Source organism: Cyprinus carpio, chromosome B19, assembly GCF_018340385.1.
Source record: "Cyprinus carpio isolate SPL01 chromosome B19, ASM1834038v1, whole genome shotgun sequence".
NCBI classification, from domain to species: Eukaryota; Metazoa; Chordata; class Actinopteri; order Cypriniformes; family Cyprinidae; genus Cyprinus; species Cyprinus carpio.
The window spans coordinates 24872567-24890144 of NC_056615.1; the positions used below are offsets into that span (position 1 = coordinate 24872567).

A 17578-nucleotide genomic window follows, 5' to 3' on the forward strand; every position below is an offset into this window, starting at 1 on the left:
ATAATGCAAATGAAAACAGAATGAAAAATGTTTGTATTGTTTCCTTCACTTTTTGAGCAAACTCTGCCATCATTTACTCACATGCATGTTATTCCAAACAGAATGTGTTTTTTTAATAGAATATTATTTCAGAATATTGCTGTTTTTATTTTTAATCAAATTAATGAAGCCTTGGTGAGATTTTCAAAAACTTTTGAACTGTACTGTACAATTGAATTATATATATATAAATATATATATATATATATATATATATATATATATATATATATATATATATATATATATATATATATATATATATATATATATATATATATATATAAAACTTGTTTGCTCAGTTTTCTCTCTCGTAAAGTTGTATTATAGCACTGCATGAGGAACAGACCATAATTTAAGCTATTATTTGAATGTATTTCTCTGCATCATAGCTCTTGAACAGCATTTGTGCTCTCACTCAAACCTGACACCGTCAGTCATGAGATAAACATGATGTCAAAATCTAATGTAAATCTGCATATTCTGCCATTCTTTTTATGTTCGACCAAGAAAAAAAAATCTTATGGGTTTGGATACATACATGATGACAGGTTTTTGAACTATTGCTTAAAGTTTATTATAGAGTTACTCACGCTCTCCAGGTAACATTAGTGGGTGCTGGATTGGCATCAGCTTGGCAGGTCAAAACGGCATCAGTCCGACCCATATACCAGTTATTGTCATACCCTTCTATTGTCACAGTGGGTGGATCTAGAGAGAAAGTGAGAGAGACATCCATCTGTAAATCCTGCATTGAAAGCACAGTTCAAAGGCTGGTTATCTGTGTTCAGGGGTGGGGAGAAGATACAGGTTTGCTGCCCTATAGACTCTCAAAGTGCTTTGACACACTGGAGAAATGCAAGAGAATGAAAGTGCGTGAGGTGAGGATGTTCCAGCAGGGCCGTTTATAAAAGGAAACGGTGAAGTTGCAAATCTCTGACATCCTGAAACATTCCAGCTCAGCTACGCAAACACAGACACCTCAAACACTCTGTAAATAGCTTTTATGAAAGAAAAAAAAAACGTGAACAATGTGTTGAGGCTGACATGTGAGGCAGAGATGCTTAAATGTATTTTTTGATGAAACGGGGGGTGGGTGAGGGAGAAAAGGTGTTCTGAGAGAATGATACGGGAGGGATTATGAGTTCACGTGTGTCACTGAGAACCAACACACTTCTTTAAAGGATTAGTTCGGCCAGAAATGAAAATTCTGTCCTCGTTTACTCACTTCCTGTCGTTCCAAAACCGTATGACGTTCATTCTTGTGTTAAACACTACGAGAGAAGTTTTGAATAATCTGCTGGTCGGCTTTTCTTTTCAATTACAGTACAATGAGCGCGAACTGAAGCTTTCGAGCTTCAAAAAGCACACAAAAGCGCAATAAAAGTCTTGGGGAGGCACGCAGCAGCTTAGTGAGTAACGGAGCAAAATTTGAGTCGATTATTGATTGATAATCTTCCCCTCCAGTGAACTACCTGCCGGCAGGACAGGATCATTGAGCGAGTGAAAGCGAATCATTCAGACCAGGGTTGTGCTCCCAAAAGCACTGTAGACTGTAAAAACTACTGGCACCAGGTTTATGATAGTTTACTAAAACTTGAAACTAAATAAAATAAATTTTAACTGAATAAAATAGAATAAAACATTAAAAAAAGAAAGACTCATTTATTTTATTTTTATTTATATTATTAACATCAGTTGAACCTGACATAATACAATAACTAAAACTAAAAAATTTATAAAAGCAACAGACATTAAAAAAAAGACAAAAAAATTAAATGTTGAAAACAGAAAATAAAAATAAAAAGTTTAACTTTGAAACTGAAAATGGAAAATATAAAAATTAAAACTAATTCAAAATAATAAGAACAATTTACAGTAAACATTAACTGAAATAAAACATTAATAAAAGAAAAAAAACTTACATTTATTTTATTTGCATTAAATATATATTATTAACATTTAAACAGTTTAACTAGACGTAATACAATGACTAAAAAAATACAAATTCATAAAAATCAAATTAATTTAAAATGTAAAAAAAGAACTGCAACAATTATTAATACAAAAATATATATACTTTTAATTATTAAAAATTTAAATTTAAAATGAAAAAAAATAAAAATAAAACATTTACAATGAACAAAAACTAACATTATCTCAATGATATTAAAAGAACACTGACTGGCACCAATGGTCTCTACAATCTACTTGGCAGCTGTGATTTATGAACTGGATCAGATTCAATGGAAAGATCCGATTCAAAAAATGTATTATTCATTGCTACTTTTTTTTGCTATTTTAGAGCTTGACAGACCTAAAGACCCGTATTTTTATTATACTGTAAAGACCAACCAGGGTTTTCTTCAGAAAGTCACTCTTTGTGTTCCACAGAATCAAGCATGAATTTAGACTGACTTTTTTTAATAACTACTCCTCGCAGTGTGTGAGTGTGTGTGTGTGACTCTTACACTCCACCACCAGCTTCAGCGGGAAGGATTTGGGTTCGATCTGCGTCCTCTGATTCACCAGGCAGGTGATTTCTTTTCCGTTTTCAGAAGGTGTCGGGATCATCCGATACTCGCTCTTCACAGTGACCGTCCCGTCCATCTCGGGCACTGAGGTGTGGTTATAGCGGCCAGCAATGGCTGTGATCCAGGAGATTGTTGCCTCTGGTTTTCCTTGGGCTGCTTCACACCTGGCCACGACCACCTCAGAAGAGCCGGCTTGCACCGGGATGGCGATAGCAGAGTTTTTGGGTTTGGCTGATGGAGGAAAAAAAAATCAAGGGTTTACCAAATTGCTTTGCTTTTCAACAGCCTTTTTTTTTATCAATCAAGTGGGCCTTGAGATAAAAGACACACAGCAAAGCTACTCAGTACTCACACATGTTATTGGCTTCTATTAATGGAATAATATACAGTCAGCTGGTCATTATTGGAAAAAAAACACATTGACAGGATGTTTCAAACTTTCTACAGAGCCACTTATTACACAGCTACTCAAAAAATAAATGGACATGAATTATTGATTGATTACTGGAGAAGAAAGAGCACAGAGTGATACGAAAGACATGAAACTAGCACATTTCTGTAGGAAACCAGCTGCCTGGGACAATCTGGGACACTCATTATACAAAAATATTTTAAATCACAGAACCAAGTAGAATCATTTCATGAAACTTAACTAAAATGAACAAAATTTCATAAAACAACTGAAAAAAAAAAAAAAAACCTAGCTGAATTAAAATGAAATAAGACACTCTACATGGCATTCTACATGCTTTTGCATAAAAATAGTTTTAATTAAAAAGGATATGTAAGTAAACATTAATTTTTATCACTAAGAATTGTTATATAGCAGTGCATATAAATATCATGCTCAAATATCAGTGACCGGTTATTCATTCATTCGTATACACACACACACACACACACACACAAACAAACTACTGAAGAGGCATGTCAAACAACAAAGTAAAAAACCAAGAGTTACCAATCAATCTAAAGAGAGAGGTCTGAGTTAATGTGTTACTTTGTGTACTCAGGGGTAAACAGTGAAAGACAAACACTGACTCATAGCATCACGCTGTCTCTGATGATAGCATTAGCTTGGTCATTCAAATGATGAATCAGGCTAATGGGCAGACAGCAGAAACACTACTGTGAGTAAAGCTAATGTCTGTGCATTCCTAACATTTCAGTCCCAGCATCAACCTTAAGGTTTGTTGTCTATTTGATTGATTTTGGTTGGCAATATAAAAGTAGCATTGATTGTAAATATTGCTTTGATTTGAATGCGCTAATTATTTGGCAATTAAGTTTCCTAAAGTCTGTGCCAGTCGGCTAATTTCATGCTCCCTGCTCATGTCAAGACTCACGAGTGTAGGAGCAGAGCTATTTTAAGAGCATCTCTGATTTTAACCTCACCGGCATAAATAGCAACTGTAAAGTTTGATTCATTTCCATGAATCAGTTCTTTTCAAATAACTCGTTTAAAACACTGATTCAGTGATTTGTTTGCGTCATCATTTGGCATTTTACATGCTTTCATATCATTATTGTTATTAAAGTGAACTGTTATCCCTCAAGACCATCTGGAAGGACTGTAGGGATCTGCAATGAATCGTACTTAGCATAATCATTTGCAATATTTTCCTGCCGGTTAATTTTCATTGCATGTTGTATTGGTTAACAGGCTTCCATAAGCTTTTATGGTTACGGTTGCCAAATTTTAAGAATTTGAATCCCCCAATCATAAATCAACTGGTCAAAGACGAGATATCCTATTTTAATGTCCACTTTAAATTAATTTGGATTTGATATCCATAGAAAGAAATGCAAGTAAAAGGTCTCCTGTAATGTTTCAAATACTTTTTGCAAAAATCAAATGTCAAAATATAGGTGAAATAGTGTTTTATTCAGCACAACAGATGTAATTCTCTAAAAAAAAAAAAAGGAACATCATACTTATTCTGACCTGTACTTAAAATATATACATGTACTACATTTTATTATATTTTAAATAATTAAAACCTTCTTGATGACAAATGGGTAAAACCTAGTGGTTTAAAGGATAATGGCAAAGATTGGTAAAGATAAAATTACAGTTAATTAGAGTTTGGTTGCTACACTGTGATCACTAAACAGAGTCTTTTAATTTATTTTTCTAAACACTTCTTATAAGACTTGTTAGTATATAAACTATTGTTACACTGAATTATATTTTAGTGGGCGTCTTCTGTTAATCAGTAAACATGTTTGACAGTCATTGTTTTTTGCTCAGAAAAAAATACAATTAAACCGAACACACTGTAATGTAAGGGAAAAAATTAAAGCTGTATTAAACTTTTATTGTTATGATGCTTGAAAACAATACATTTTCTGCCAAGTGGTTTATGTAATCCTCCCAACCTGGCAACCATGCATTTGCGCTCTCTCTGCATTACTGAAAAGGCACTGATGAACTGAAAACACCAGCAAACATGCTAGTTGTAGTTTAGCCATCTCTGTTGACATAAAAATGGAATACAGACAGGTTTTTCCACACAGTTGTTTGCCCCTAAATCTAAAAGCAAACCATGCATGTTGATGTTTTCTTGTTTTGTGCTTATGTGAAAGTGCAAGAGTTCTGTTTCCATGTTAAAAACAAAAATTTGAGCAAAATAATCACGATCAATCATTTAGCCACTATCTGGCAGCCCTAGAGGCGGGTCTATAAATAAACAAGTGTGTTACGTACCCAGCATGATAAGAGTGGTAGTCCCCTGCTCGTTTCCACTGGGGTAAGTGGCGTACTCGCAGATGTACCTGCCAGCATCAGCCATCCTCAGTTTGTCGATCCTAATGGAGGGGTTCTCCAGGGAGCCCCGAGTGAACGATACTCGGCCATCAAAGTCTTTATTAGGGAAACTGGCTCCATATAGAGGGTGGAACACAGCAATGTTGTGCCTATCACCCTCCACACGCTCAAACATCCAGGAAACCTGCGAACCAGAAAGAAAGAGGGAATCAATCCTCACATGACATTGCTTTTACATGCAGCATACTGCTAGCCACCCGCCTGCCCTTTAAGCACTGGACTAAACTATATGGATGAAGGAAACACTGCACAACTATTGGGCCTGTGCTGAACTCTTACTATAGCATACATTTAGTTCAACACCTACAGGTTGCAAATATTTAGTTTTCATATAAGCCCTGAATACTGTAGTTAAGAACTCTGCATATTTAAATGTCACCCAACTATCTTTATCAAGCAGACAGATTCTATTGAAAACTGTGATGATTCAAAACTGCTGATAACCTTGAAAGCATCAGTTTACAAAGAATTAAAAAGTATAATCAAACTCACTGTTTTGTGCAACAGTAAATGCCATAAATTTTGTGTGTTTGTGTGTGTGTATAAATGACCATGGACCACAAAACCAGTCTTAAGTGTCAATATACATCACCTGAAAGCTGAATAAATAAGCTTTCCACTGATGTATGGTTTATTAGGATTGGACAATATTTGGCTGAGATACAACTATTTGAAAATCTGGAATATGAGGGTGCAAAAAAATCAAAATACTGAGAAATTCACCTTTGAATTTGTCCAAATGAATTCTTAACAATGCATATTACTATTTAAAAATTAAGTTTCGATATATTTAAGGTAGTAAATTTACAAAATATCTCCATGGAACATGATCTTTACTTAATATCCTAATGATTTTTGGAATAAAAGAAAAATCTATAATTTTGACCCATGCAATGTTTTTTTGGCTATTGCTACAAATTTACCCCAGCGACTTAAGACTTTGTGGTCCAGTATATATATATATATATATATATATATATATATATATATATATAGATATATATATATATATATATATATATATATATTAAAAATGTTATTGTTTCACAAAAATCTAAAGCAGTACAGCTGTTTTCAACATTGATAATAGTAAGAAATGATTTTTGAGCAGCAAATCAGTATGTAAGAATGATTTCTGAAGGATCATGTGACACTGATGACTGAAGTAATGATACTGAAAATTCAGCTTTGATCGCAGGAAAAATATATATCTTAAAATATATTCAAACAGAATACAGTTATTTTAAAGGATAATATTTCACAACTGTTTCTACTGTATTTTTGATCAAATAACTGCAGCCTTGATTAGCATCAGAGACTTTTAAAATTCTTACAACCCCAATCCTTTGAATATTTCATATACCCAAAATGTATTCATATACTCAAAAAGAAAAGGAATTTTTGAGACTTGGAACTAATCAAGAAAACCTCGTCTCACCTGTGTGAGTTTGGTGCTTCCGCTGTCGCTGAACTCACAGCGCAGATTGACAGATCCATTTGGATACGCAGTGACCTCGGGTTCCACTCGAACACGTTGACTCCAGACCGCTGCAAAAGAGGACAGAGGGAGACATTAGAACGGCCCGGTATCGCAGCCTCCATCAAAATTTCTCAAATGAAATCCAGACATCAGGCTAATAAGAAACACACCAAAGTGACTCGCGTTATATTCCTGGGCCTGAGCTTCCTCCGGGAAAAAGAGCAGTCTCAGACTGATTAGAGCGCAGTGGCTTCATATCTATCGACTGAATGTGCAGACTGTCTCAGCATGAGACTTATCCTGCTTTGATTGCCCATAATTAAAGAAGAAAAAAAACACAACTTTGAGCTCTCTCATCATCACAGCATCAATCTACATGATCACGGATATGGATCAGAGTTGGGTTGAACAAATGCATCTGGATGAGAAGCATTATTAAAGTCAATACGAAATGTTTTACTCCCACAATGCAACACATTCCCAAGTGAAACAGGATATTCAATGAAACATGTAGGGTTGCACTTGATTTTATCTGTCAATATCTGATTGGATTTTTTTTATTTGGAATAATGTGTGCTAACGAATTGATCATAATAAGAGCAGGGACATGTATTAACCCTGTAAATCCTGACATAAGTACGATTTTTTTAATGGAATGGTTTGTTGAACCTTTATAAAAAAATAAAAATAGTATAATTGATACATCAGGCTTTAGTACGATATTGCATAAAAATGCAATTTGGTGCATCTGCTCATACTGTAGTTATTGGTCCACAGATGATAGCTTGTAATGTAAATTACATCTTTACACAGATCTTTATTACAGTATAGCAGACTACTTACATAATATGCATGAAAATATCAGTTGTCACTATATATCTGCCAATAAAATGTTAGTAAGATGATAATGTGAAATAAGTTTCAAAACATAATGCAATGCAATACAATGATGATTGAGAAATGAACAAATAAACATTGCACAAAAGCCTGATGATCATATTTATACTCATATTTTAACATGAATTAAAAAAAAAAATTATGTATGGAAAGTCATAAACCTAAGTTGCACCAGTAAGTGTTCATCTTGAAATATTACTAACAATATAAAAGTTATTATGTTTACCTCATAAAAATCAGTAAAGATTTCACAGCTACACGATGAAGATTTTACTACATAAACCCATGACTATCTTTCTTCTTTTTTGGAGGATAAAAGAGTCATTTAGATCTCCATTATATGTTCAAGGCCTCATATTAGTATGAAAGGAATCTTAATTGTTTTTGCTTGTGTGCGATATAATTAGTCTCAACTTTCTCAGCATCACCGCCTAACACATCTCTCAGCAAATAACAGATGGATTCTGCAAACTGAAAATTACATTACACACTTGACTTGGACGTAATTAAGTGCATAAATAACTAAAAATCATCAAAATAATGTTTATGCTGCCTTTAAAACTGTCTCTCGTCCTTGAACAAAACACTCAAGTGATCACTATATTATAACAGGAGGTTAAAGCCTATAAAAGAAAAAAACTGCACATTTATTAGGGCTACAAAAACAAACCTGTGCTTCTATAATGCGCAGTATCTACCTCACACTGATGATAAACTCCAACTGCACTGCAGTGCAAATCATGACGCTTTCAAAGAAATACTTCCGCTTTTGAAAACGTTGACCCGGTTGCCATGATCCCAAACGGTGATCTTTGTGTCGGCACAGCATTCACTTTTCCAAGGCCGCAAAGTTCAAGTTTTTCAAAACTCACTCGCTTTCTTTCTGCTTTCACGTTTTCTCACTCAGCCATACACAAAGGCAGGGTAAAATAAACAACCCGTGCTTTGGCTCGGCTACTCAGCCGACTCCAGCGAGCTCCTGCGGAGACAGAAGCGAGAGACCTCCAGCTCAGAGCTCCAGGAGTCAAAGGCCAGCGAGCAGCATGAGAGCTGCTCCATATATACTGATGGAATAAGGAATGGCTCAGTGCTCAAAACACACACACATTCACGAAACAGCTGCTTTCAACAAGCTACAGATACATCAGCATGCTCAAACACTCCAAACACAGACCTCAAACTGCATGCACCCTGGAGAGGATTAAATCCATCAAATGCAGGGTTGCAGCCACATAAAATCATACATTAACAGAGCTTGATTCGGTTATAGAAACGCATCCCCTCGAATGCAAAGGCATTGTCCTCTCACATAACACCCCTTCACTGCACTGAAAAGACCCAACTCGGTTTATGTTCCACAAAGGCATTAAATCGATTTGACCTCAGGATGGCAAGCCTCTTATAAATGAGATCTGTTAGCCAACACAGACTGAAAAGTATATGACACACTGTAGAGGATGCCACATACTTGTACTGCACTGTAATGTGTTTGTATTAAAAGTCCCTGAGGCTCTATGACACAAGCTTGATTTCAATGCATGATTGTCAAAATGCAATTTATATTGCAACTTAAGAACGCATCAAAAGAGCTGCTATAGATCATTTACTTGCCACTAAAAATGGAAAACTTTATGCAGTTTGGCCGTTCATTTACATGACAACTGCGTTTTGGAGGCCTAAAAATGCAAACGGTTGAAAATGGGTTTTTAAAGTGCAAGTTTTTTAAAACAATAGCATAATTGTCTCCATGTAAACTACAAAAATGCAAATTTGGGAACTGAAAATGCGAAAATGTGAATTTTTGAAACATGTTCAGTCAGTCTGTAGGAACAAACAAGTTTCTTTATAAAGTGACAAATCACCAACTAATGGCCAGGCATGCATAATACAGCATTTAATTTTTTTTTTTCAGATATGTGTGAACAGGGAATCGTTTTGACAACATGTCATCTACATGTGAAACTTTTCCAAAATGCAAAAGGAAAAACTCATTTTTTTAGGTCATCATTGTGGTACCAACATATCTTTAGTCAGGCTATAGTGCCATATTTAATTTTTATCAAGTCAACACTTTGTCAACTGCCAACACGGTGCAACAGTTACAAGAAAATCTTGCTGGGCCGCTTGAAGGTAGCTAAACTGACATGTTTATAACTCGCTCAATTACCTGAATAACACCACACGTGGTTTAAAGGCACGGATTCGTCTATATACGCTCCATTAATCAAACTAATTATATATATATCACAAAAAATAAAGAAAGAACGAATAAAACAAAAAACAAACTTTACACAAAGACAAAAAACAGCTACACAAGCAACACCCATGCTAATGTCTACTACAGCACCCCTTGTGGCACAGTGTCACATTTACAAAGCCTGTGGTGCACGAAAAAAAAAAAAGTTGCGTTCATGTACAGCAGCTTTGCATCAGAAATAAATTACATTTTGATATAAATTCAGTTAGAAAACAGCTATTTTAAATCGTAATATTATGTTTCACAATAATAATGTTTTACTGTATTTTTGATAATATAAAAATGCAGCTTTGGTGAGTAGAAGACTAGAGAATGACTATTTGATAAGACGTGTAAAAAAAAAATCAATTTTTAAAAAGGAAAAGGCAAAACAAAGTATGTTATTATGTTTTTTGTGTCATAGAAGACTTATTTACTACTATTCTTATATACATTCATTTCCATCTAAACCTTTTAAATAGAAGTCTCTGTCAACAAGTATTGCTCGTTATTTGTATTTGACATACAATCTTCGACTAATGCATCTAGTGTGGGTATTTACTTTTAATTTCCATTTAACATGTCAATCACACAAGGATGGAGGTATTTGAACGGGTTTCCCATATCACTGTGTGCTCAATGCATGTCCGTATCCAGGGCTCTTATGTCAGGAAGTGTGTGTTTTCATTATACCAGGAATTGCGTGTGACTCAATGTACCAGAATTACCCCTGAAGGTACACAATGGCCTGTCAGACCAGCTCTGCAGAATAAGAAACAGAAGCACAAAGCATTTACTCACTCACCTCACGCGGCTTCGCTCCTCTTTTGCTTTTTTCTATCTTAGGCTCATAACTCTATTTCCCTCTCTCTCTTCCTCCATACACATCAACAAATGAGTCATAGGGTGGAATGTAGTTGTACGATGTTTTAGTCATTCGTTTTTCGCGGGGTCAATGAAAGAATGCCACGGATTTCAGAACGAAAGAAAGAAAGAGAAAAGGAGAACAATACGGTGAGGACCGAACATGGATCAACTCGGTCTCATTTGCATGCATACCCAGCATGCTCTTCAGCCTCCCTTTGTGTTCGAGTGTTTCTGTTCATATTCCTTTACTGATCTACTATTTGCACTGGTTTTAATACCTCTGAAACAGTCGGGCGTATGCGTGCTGCTGATACGCTTTACTTAAGGATGACAAATGAACCAAAGCATGCCCGCAACAGGCTCTTAAATAAGACACAAACACATTTAAGGGGCACAAGCAATTTCACAAAAGCACATAAGCTTGCTTTATGTACTCAATGCAAAGCTCATCTGTGCTTATGTAGAATAACGTGTGATACGAGTCATTAATATATTCATATATATGCACCTCAGGGATGATTCTGCTGTAGGGCATCACCTATTTGCACACTAACTAATGTTTAATGAGAGATATACATTTAGGTGTAACTTTAAAAGAAAATTTTGTCTTTACGTCACTATTTACACAACCTCAAGATATTACATACAACTATCTTTGCTCCTTGCGGGTTTTGCACACTATCATTGTAATTACATTAAAAGAAAAAAGAATGAAGCTAACTTCAAAAAGCACCACTAAAGGATCATTAAAGTGCTCCATACTACTATTGTATTTCCAGAGGTAAAAATATTGTAAATCTAGCAAGGTTTATATATATAATAATTAGTGCTGTCAAATGATTAATCGCGATTAATCGCATCCAAAATAAAAGTTTTTGTTTACATACTATATGTATGTGTACTGTGTATATTTATTATGTATATATAAATACATACACATACAGTAAATATTTTGAAAATATTTACATGTATATACATTTATATATTTATATTCTTATATTTTATATTATATATAAATATATTTAATATATAAACATAACATATTTTTCTTAAATGTATACATGCATGTGTTTGTAATTATATATACATAATAAATATACACAGCATACACGCATATATTATGTAAACAAAAACTTTTATTTTGGATGTGATTAATCGTGATTAATCATTTGACAGCACTAATAATAATATATAATAATATTGTAGTTTTCATATATTTTATAACACTACAATGGTGTGATGTCATTTCAAATGAAATGAGGCGAAGTACATTTTGGGTAGAAACTAAATTTTGGAGTTAATTTTGGGAGTCTGAAACAGCTTCCAGAAACTTTCCAGTTTGTTTCAGCTGGTAAATACCTGCAAACTATCATTGGTCCGTGACGATTACATAATAGTTAAGTGTGTTCTGGAGCTCCACCTTCACTGATGTGGAAATCCTCTCTGGTTTACTTCTCCTATCGAGTCCGTCGAGGTCAGATGTCTATGAGTAAGATGTATTTATTCGGTGTAATTCGAAGTGAAAGCAACACTGAAACTAGGATGAACTAGGATGACTATATGAAAATGCTACATAAATAAACGTGACGTGACTTTACTAGAATCCCGAATTGCTGAATCGCTTCGATCAGATGATTTCTTAAAGGGATAGTTCACCCAAAAATTAAATATCTGTCATAATTTACTTTAATTTCAACAGTTTGAAAAATGTTGCTAACCAAACAGTTGACAGTAGCCATTGACTTAGTATTTCTTCCACACTATGGAAGTCAATGGCTACTGTCAGCTTTTTGGTTCTAGCATTCTTCAAAATATATTATTTTGAGTTGAACAGAAGAAAGAGACTCATACAGGTTTGGACCAACATGAGGTTGAGTAAATGATGACAATTTTCAAGATTGTCAGTGATTACTCACATACATTCCTATCCGTTCCTCTTACAAATCTACTGTACTTGGATGATTTGGAATATAGTGTGTGAGAAATATGGACTACCATACATGATACTTTTATGGCACATTTTGGGATCTTCAGTCTCCAATGGAGTGACCGGCACAATCTTCAAAATTTCTCCTTTGAGTTCCACACAAGGAAGTCAAGTACTTTTCTTTTTTTTAACATTTGGAAAAACACACACACACATATTGAAGGTTTGAGCTATCAAAGCAAAGCAATATTACCTTGAAAAAAAGTGTCGTCATTGACAACAGAAATAATTTAACTGACAAGGACAAAACACACATTCAAGAATGTGCCTGTTTTCAAATACTTCTTTCATTATCAACATTTTTATCTACCCTCAGACAGCCTCAGCTTTCTCTCTCTCAGACGACCTTTTCTCATGAAAAGAGTCACGTGAGGTGCTTTACTAACCACATATGACAAACTAACCACATTTAAGGGGAAGAGGCTGTTTACCAAAATTTCATTAGCTTGGTGTATGTTGTTAATGAAAAGCTATGAGATGTTATTTGATTTGTAAAATAACATAATATCCAACTTACCATAATATATGATCATAATGTATACAATAATACGTTAATGACTAAAAATGACTGTAGTATTGCCTATTTGCACATTAAAAAAAGCTGTATATGTGTGTGTGTGTGTGTGTGCGTGCACAAAGAAAACAAGTAGATAGAACAGAAAAAGAATATAGAAAGCTAGTGTTTTTTGTTTTTGTTTTTTTCAGACAGACAAGCAGCTAGAAAACGAATAGAGAGTGCAAATGATAAAGGGTCAAGTGTTTTTTAATAAAAAAGAGAACATATAGATAAAATTGAACTTCCTGTATCTTTTGTTGGTCAAAATTACTGATTTACCAGACAACTTAACAGCAGATACCATTTAAGGGCTTGACTTTTCCAATGCGTAACACAGTAACCTCGCATTATCAACAACTTCATCCACTTTCCTCTCAGCCAGCCTCAATTTTTCTACCAGACGTCCTTCTCTGTATCTATACACATCACGTGATGTGTGCGAGACGGGGATGCACCGACTTGAACTTCTGTGGGTCGAGCCGAGCAGCTTTCGGGAGGAAGGTAAATATTTGTAGAGAAGTACTCGTCAGCCCTTGAGCCCGTTCCATGCGTGTATGTGTGAAAGCCTCAAAGACGCTAACGGAGGCCAACTAGATGATAATTAGTGAGAGTGCGATACAAGGGCACGCAGCGTGCGCTTTTAGAATTTCACAAGGATGTGTTTTTTTCCCGCCACCTGAGTGACTGTTATAAGTTTGAATCTCTGACAAAGCTTCTCTGTTATTATAAAGACTCTGTTAAGAAGAGATTCCTTAAAAGGGTACACAGAAATGTTCTCATTGAAAGTTTTACAGAAAGTACTTTTGAAAAAGTTCTATCCCAGTAAGCCTCTGATACTGGCCTCGTTTGCTTGTGGAACAAAAAATCGTGGCTCACAGAAAATAGATAATCTACAATGTACATTACTGTTCAAAAGTTTCTAAAAAAAAAAAAAACCTACTCAAACTTTTTAACATCTTTGCAATTATTGTGATGCATCACTCATAATCCATCATAAGTCTAAAACTACCAGATCAACACATAATAACATGATATAAACCAAAAACACTGCATGCACCTCAAATATTTACCCTTTAACAATATTTCTATTCTAATATTTAAACTGTATTAAACAAAACATAAAGCCAGCATCCAGATAATAAAACTTAATTTTAAAATCCTCCACATTCAGAGACTTCGCATTTAAAATAATTTTATGCAATCAAATAGCATTTAAATGCATTAAAAATGCATTTACTTGCACTGTATAAAATAAACATACAAAGTGTACAAAAGCTAAAGGCCAAATTAAAACGTACTTACACAAACACTTTTGCATAAAGCAAAAACCACCAATGAGCTGTAACAATGTAATGTAGTTCATTTAATAGCTAATAGATTACAACCAATGTTTAAACCAAACCTATGGCATTTATGGGAATACAAGTACAGTGCTTTAGGAAGGAAATGTAAAATACTGTCAGTCGCCTACGTGTACAGTATTTGATGTGAGTTACTTTCCAACAGTTCTGAGGTAAATCATAAGCTTTAATCTCCGGACGGCCCGGAGGTGGAAAGGTCACTGTGCAAGCAGAGGGGAAGAGGGCACGAGGTGAAGAAAGGGAGGCGCTGACTTACACCTCTCCAGTTTGAAGGCAGGCTGTGATGGGAAAGTAGTGAGCAGAGCTTGTTATAACCCGGGTGTGAAAACGTACACGTACCCACTCGTGAACCGAATGACCTCAGCGTTCTCTGCAGGCGCGACGATGCTATCTATGCCATAATAAAGAAGACCTTGAATGTGTGTGTGCCGATCACCGCACACACACCTCCACCTCTCTCAATCCATTAGCCGTGCCGGTTGTGTGATTGGAGCAAAATGGTCACAGAGAGGAATTATGTAAAGGTGGCCCGGGTTCACCTCTCTCTCCACATATTCCTCGTTTCTCCCTCCCTAGGACTTTTCTTTTTATTCTCTTTACTTCGACCATCCTTCACAGCTCTGAAGTTCTCACTGTGCTGAATGTGAAATGGTGAAACAAATTCCTTGGCTCACCCTCACTCCCTCGGCTGTCTCTCACTACCTAGTAATCTTCTATCCTTTATAAACCCACTCTGTTTGTGCGTCTCTCACTCACACACCCCCTGTCAAACGTACGCCTGGGGACACACCCTCATCCAGACATAAAACACTAGCTCGGAGTGTGTGCACACACAGCCTTAAGCTGTTCGCCTCACCCTGTTCCCTCTCAGACATCAAGCAGATCTTTTCTCCTTCTTGATCACATCTCCTGCATCTTTATTTTCCTCCCTCCCGTCCCCTTTTTCAAGGTCACCTTGTGTTTTCCTCTCAAGCATCCCTCCATATTTCTCCGTCTTTCATCTCTGTCACTCCTCTATTCATGCCTGTCTACCTGCATCTCTGTCCTGCATCTCAATTTTTCGATTCTTTTCACTTTCACTCATTCTTTTATCTTTTGTTAGCTTTACTCCTTTCATCCTCAGCCTGGCTAGCCCCTGTCTCCAAAACAGGAAGTGTGCCATTAGGTTTCCATACAGCTAAGTGGCACACGGTTCTCCTGGCCTCTCTTGTCTCCTCCTCCAATGAAATCTAGTTTTTCTATGCTTCAACGCGGTTCCAAAACCAAGTTAGCCGCCTATCCGTCTACTGCCTACTTAGGAAACTACTTTCATAAGTGACTACCTTCGTAAACCACAAGAGCACAGGAGACTTGTCTCAGAATTGATTCCAACAGAGAGCAGCAGTCGGTTCCTGAAGTAAAAATCCCATTGTTTTTTTCCATTGGGGAATTTATTTTTAACCATAACTTATAATCCATTGAAGACAGACCTACTATGATCCATGAGGTTGTTGTTAATGGTAAATACTTTTGTTAAAGCCATTAGCCTACATTATTTCACATTTTTTAAACAATCGTGTTTAACAGTGGAATTACTGGTGAGAAAATACATTACCCATAATTCTGCAAGAAATTTTTTCCATACAAGTCCATACGCTTTCAAACTACTTAAATATTTGTGTGTAATAAGAAATATTTCTATATTCAAAAACAACATCTTTAAAGCAGTTGTTTTATATTTATTGGATGTTTTTACTCGATTGTCATTCAAAATGCATTATGGGATTGTAGTTTTTTCCCTCTTGAAAACTGTTATGTACACAGTCTTGTACCTTTGTGTTTTTATCTGATTTCATAAAGTTTGTAATGTCATGATTCATCTCATATCTAGTTGGTTTGGTTCATGCCTTGTAACTCTTTAAACAAAGACTTTAAAAAAAAGTCTCTATGGGAAAAATAGCCTACTTCCAGAATCAACATCGCTGAAAAATGGGATGGGCACTGTTGTCCTCTAGAGTTTGACGATAACATGTTGCTAACACTTCAGTACTCTAATAGCGAACAATTACCAACAGAAGAACTGAAAATCCATCACAGTGCACACAAATATAGGCTCAAATAGTGAAATGTTAATAGATTAAATTGTTTTTATATATACTTTTTGGTACTGAATGACATGAGTACAGTCAACGATCCTCTCAAGTCGTCCACCATATATTTTTCACTTAGCTCGTCGCATTGTATACCAGGATTGCCTGATCTGTGAAGGATACCCTTGACAAAAGAACACATTAAACCAGCCTAATTTAGTCTTAAAAAGGTCTCCTAGTTGGGCCAAACTTGTGTTTAGCTGGACAACCAGCTGAAAAGTGTCCAGACCCCTTCTAAAACCAGCCAACAAACCGGTTTGATCAGGCTGGGAGACTGAGACCAATCAAGGCTGTTTTAAGATGTTTTTCAGCAGGGACATGCAACACCGATTTTGTTTTTGGCCAAAAGACAGTGTCCTAGAAGGCAAAGCAATTGCCCTCATGAGCACAACTATGATACCTTCAAATGCTGAGCTCACTGGGTTTTCCTCTTGTATTCCCACTGGAGAATCAACAAGCATCATATGCACACAGTACTTAAAGTGATATCAGATTTATTTTCTATAAACTCTTTCATGCATATGTGTTTGTATTCACGCCAACTGTCTTCCCACAGTGCATTTGTGTGAATAATCTAAAGTGCATGTTTTGCTATGAGAGGTTATGTGTTTGTCTTCTGGAAGTGTCTGGGGTGCACTAGATTATGGCTGTTTTTGTGTGTGTAT

At 35.6% G+C, this 17578-nt stretch overlaps 1 protein-coding gene across 2 annotated transcripts in view; it reads right to left on the reverse strand.

Moving 5' to 3' along the window:
• LOC109063162 (nectin-2-like) overlaps positions 1-17578 on the reverse strand; it is a 147697-nt gene that overhangs the window by 71704 nt on the left and 58415 nt on the right. For both annotated transcript variants that reach the window (XM_042745260.1, XM_042745258.1), the window contains exons 2-5: positions 6839-6948; positions 5281-5524; positions 2511-2804; positions 633-750 (exon numbers count right to left, since the gene is read on the reverse strand). In XM_042745260.1, coding sequence (XP_042601194.1) covers positions 633-750; positions 2511-2804; positions 5281-5524; positions 6839-6948 — 766 coding nt within the window. The remainder of the gene's footprint in view (positions 1-632; positions 751-2510; positions 2805-5280; positions 5525-6838; positions 6949-17578) is intronic.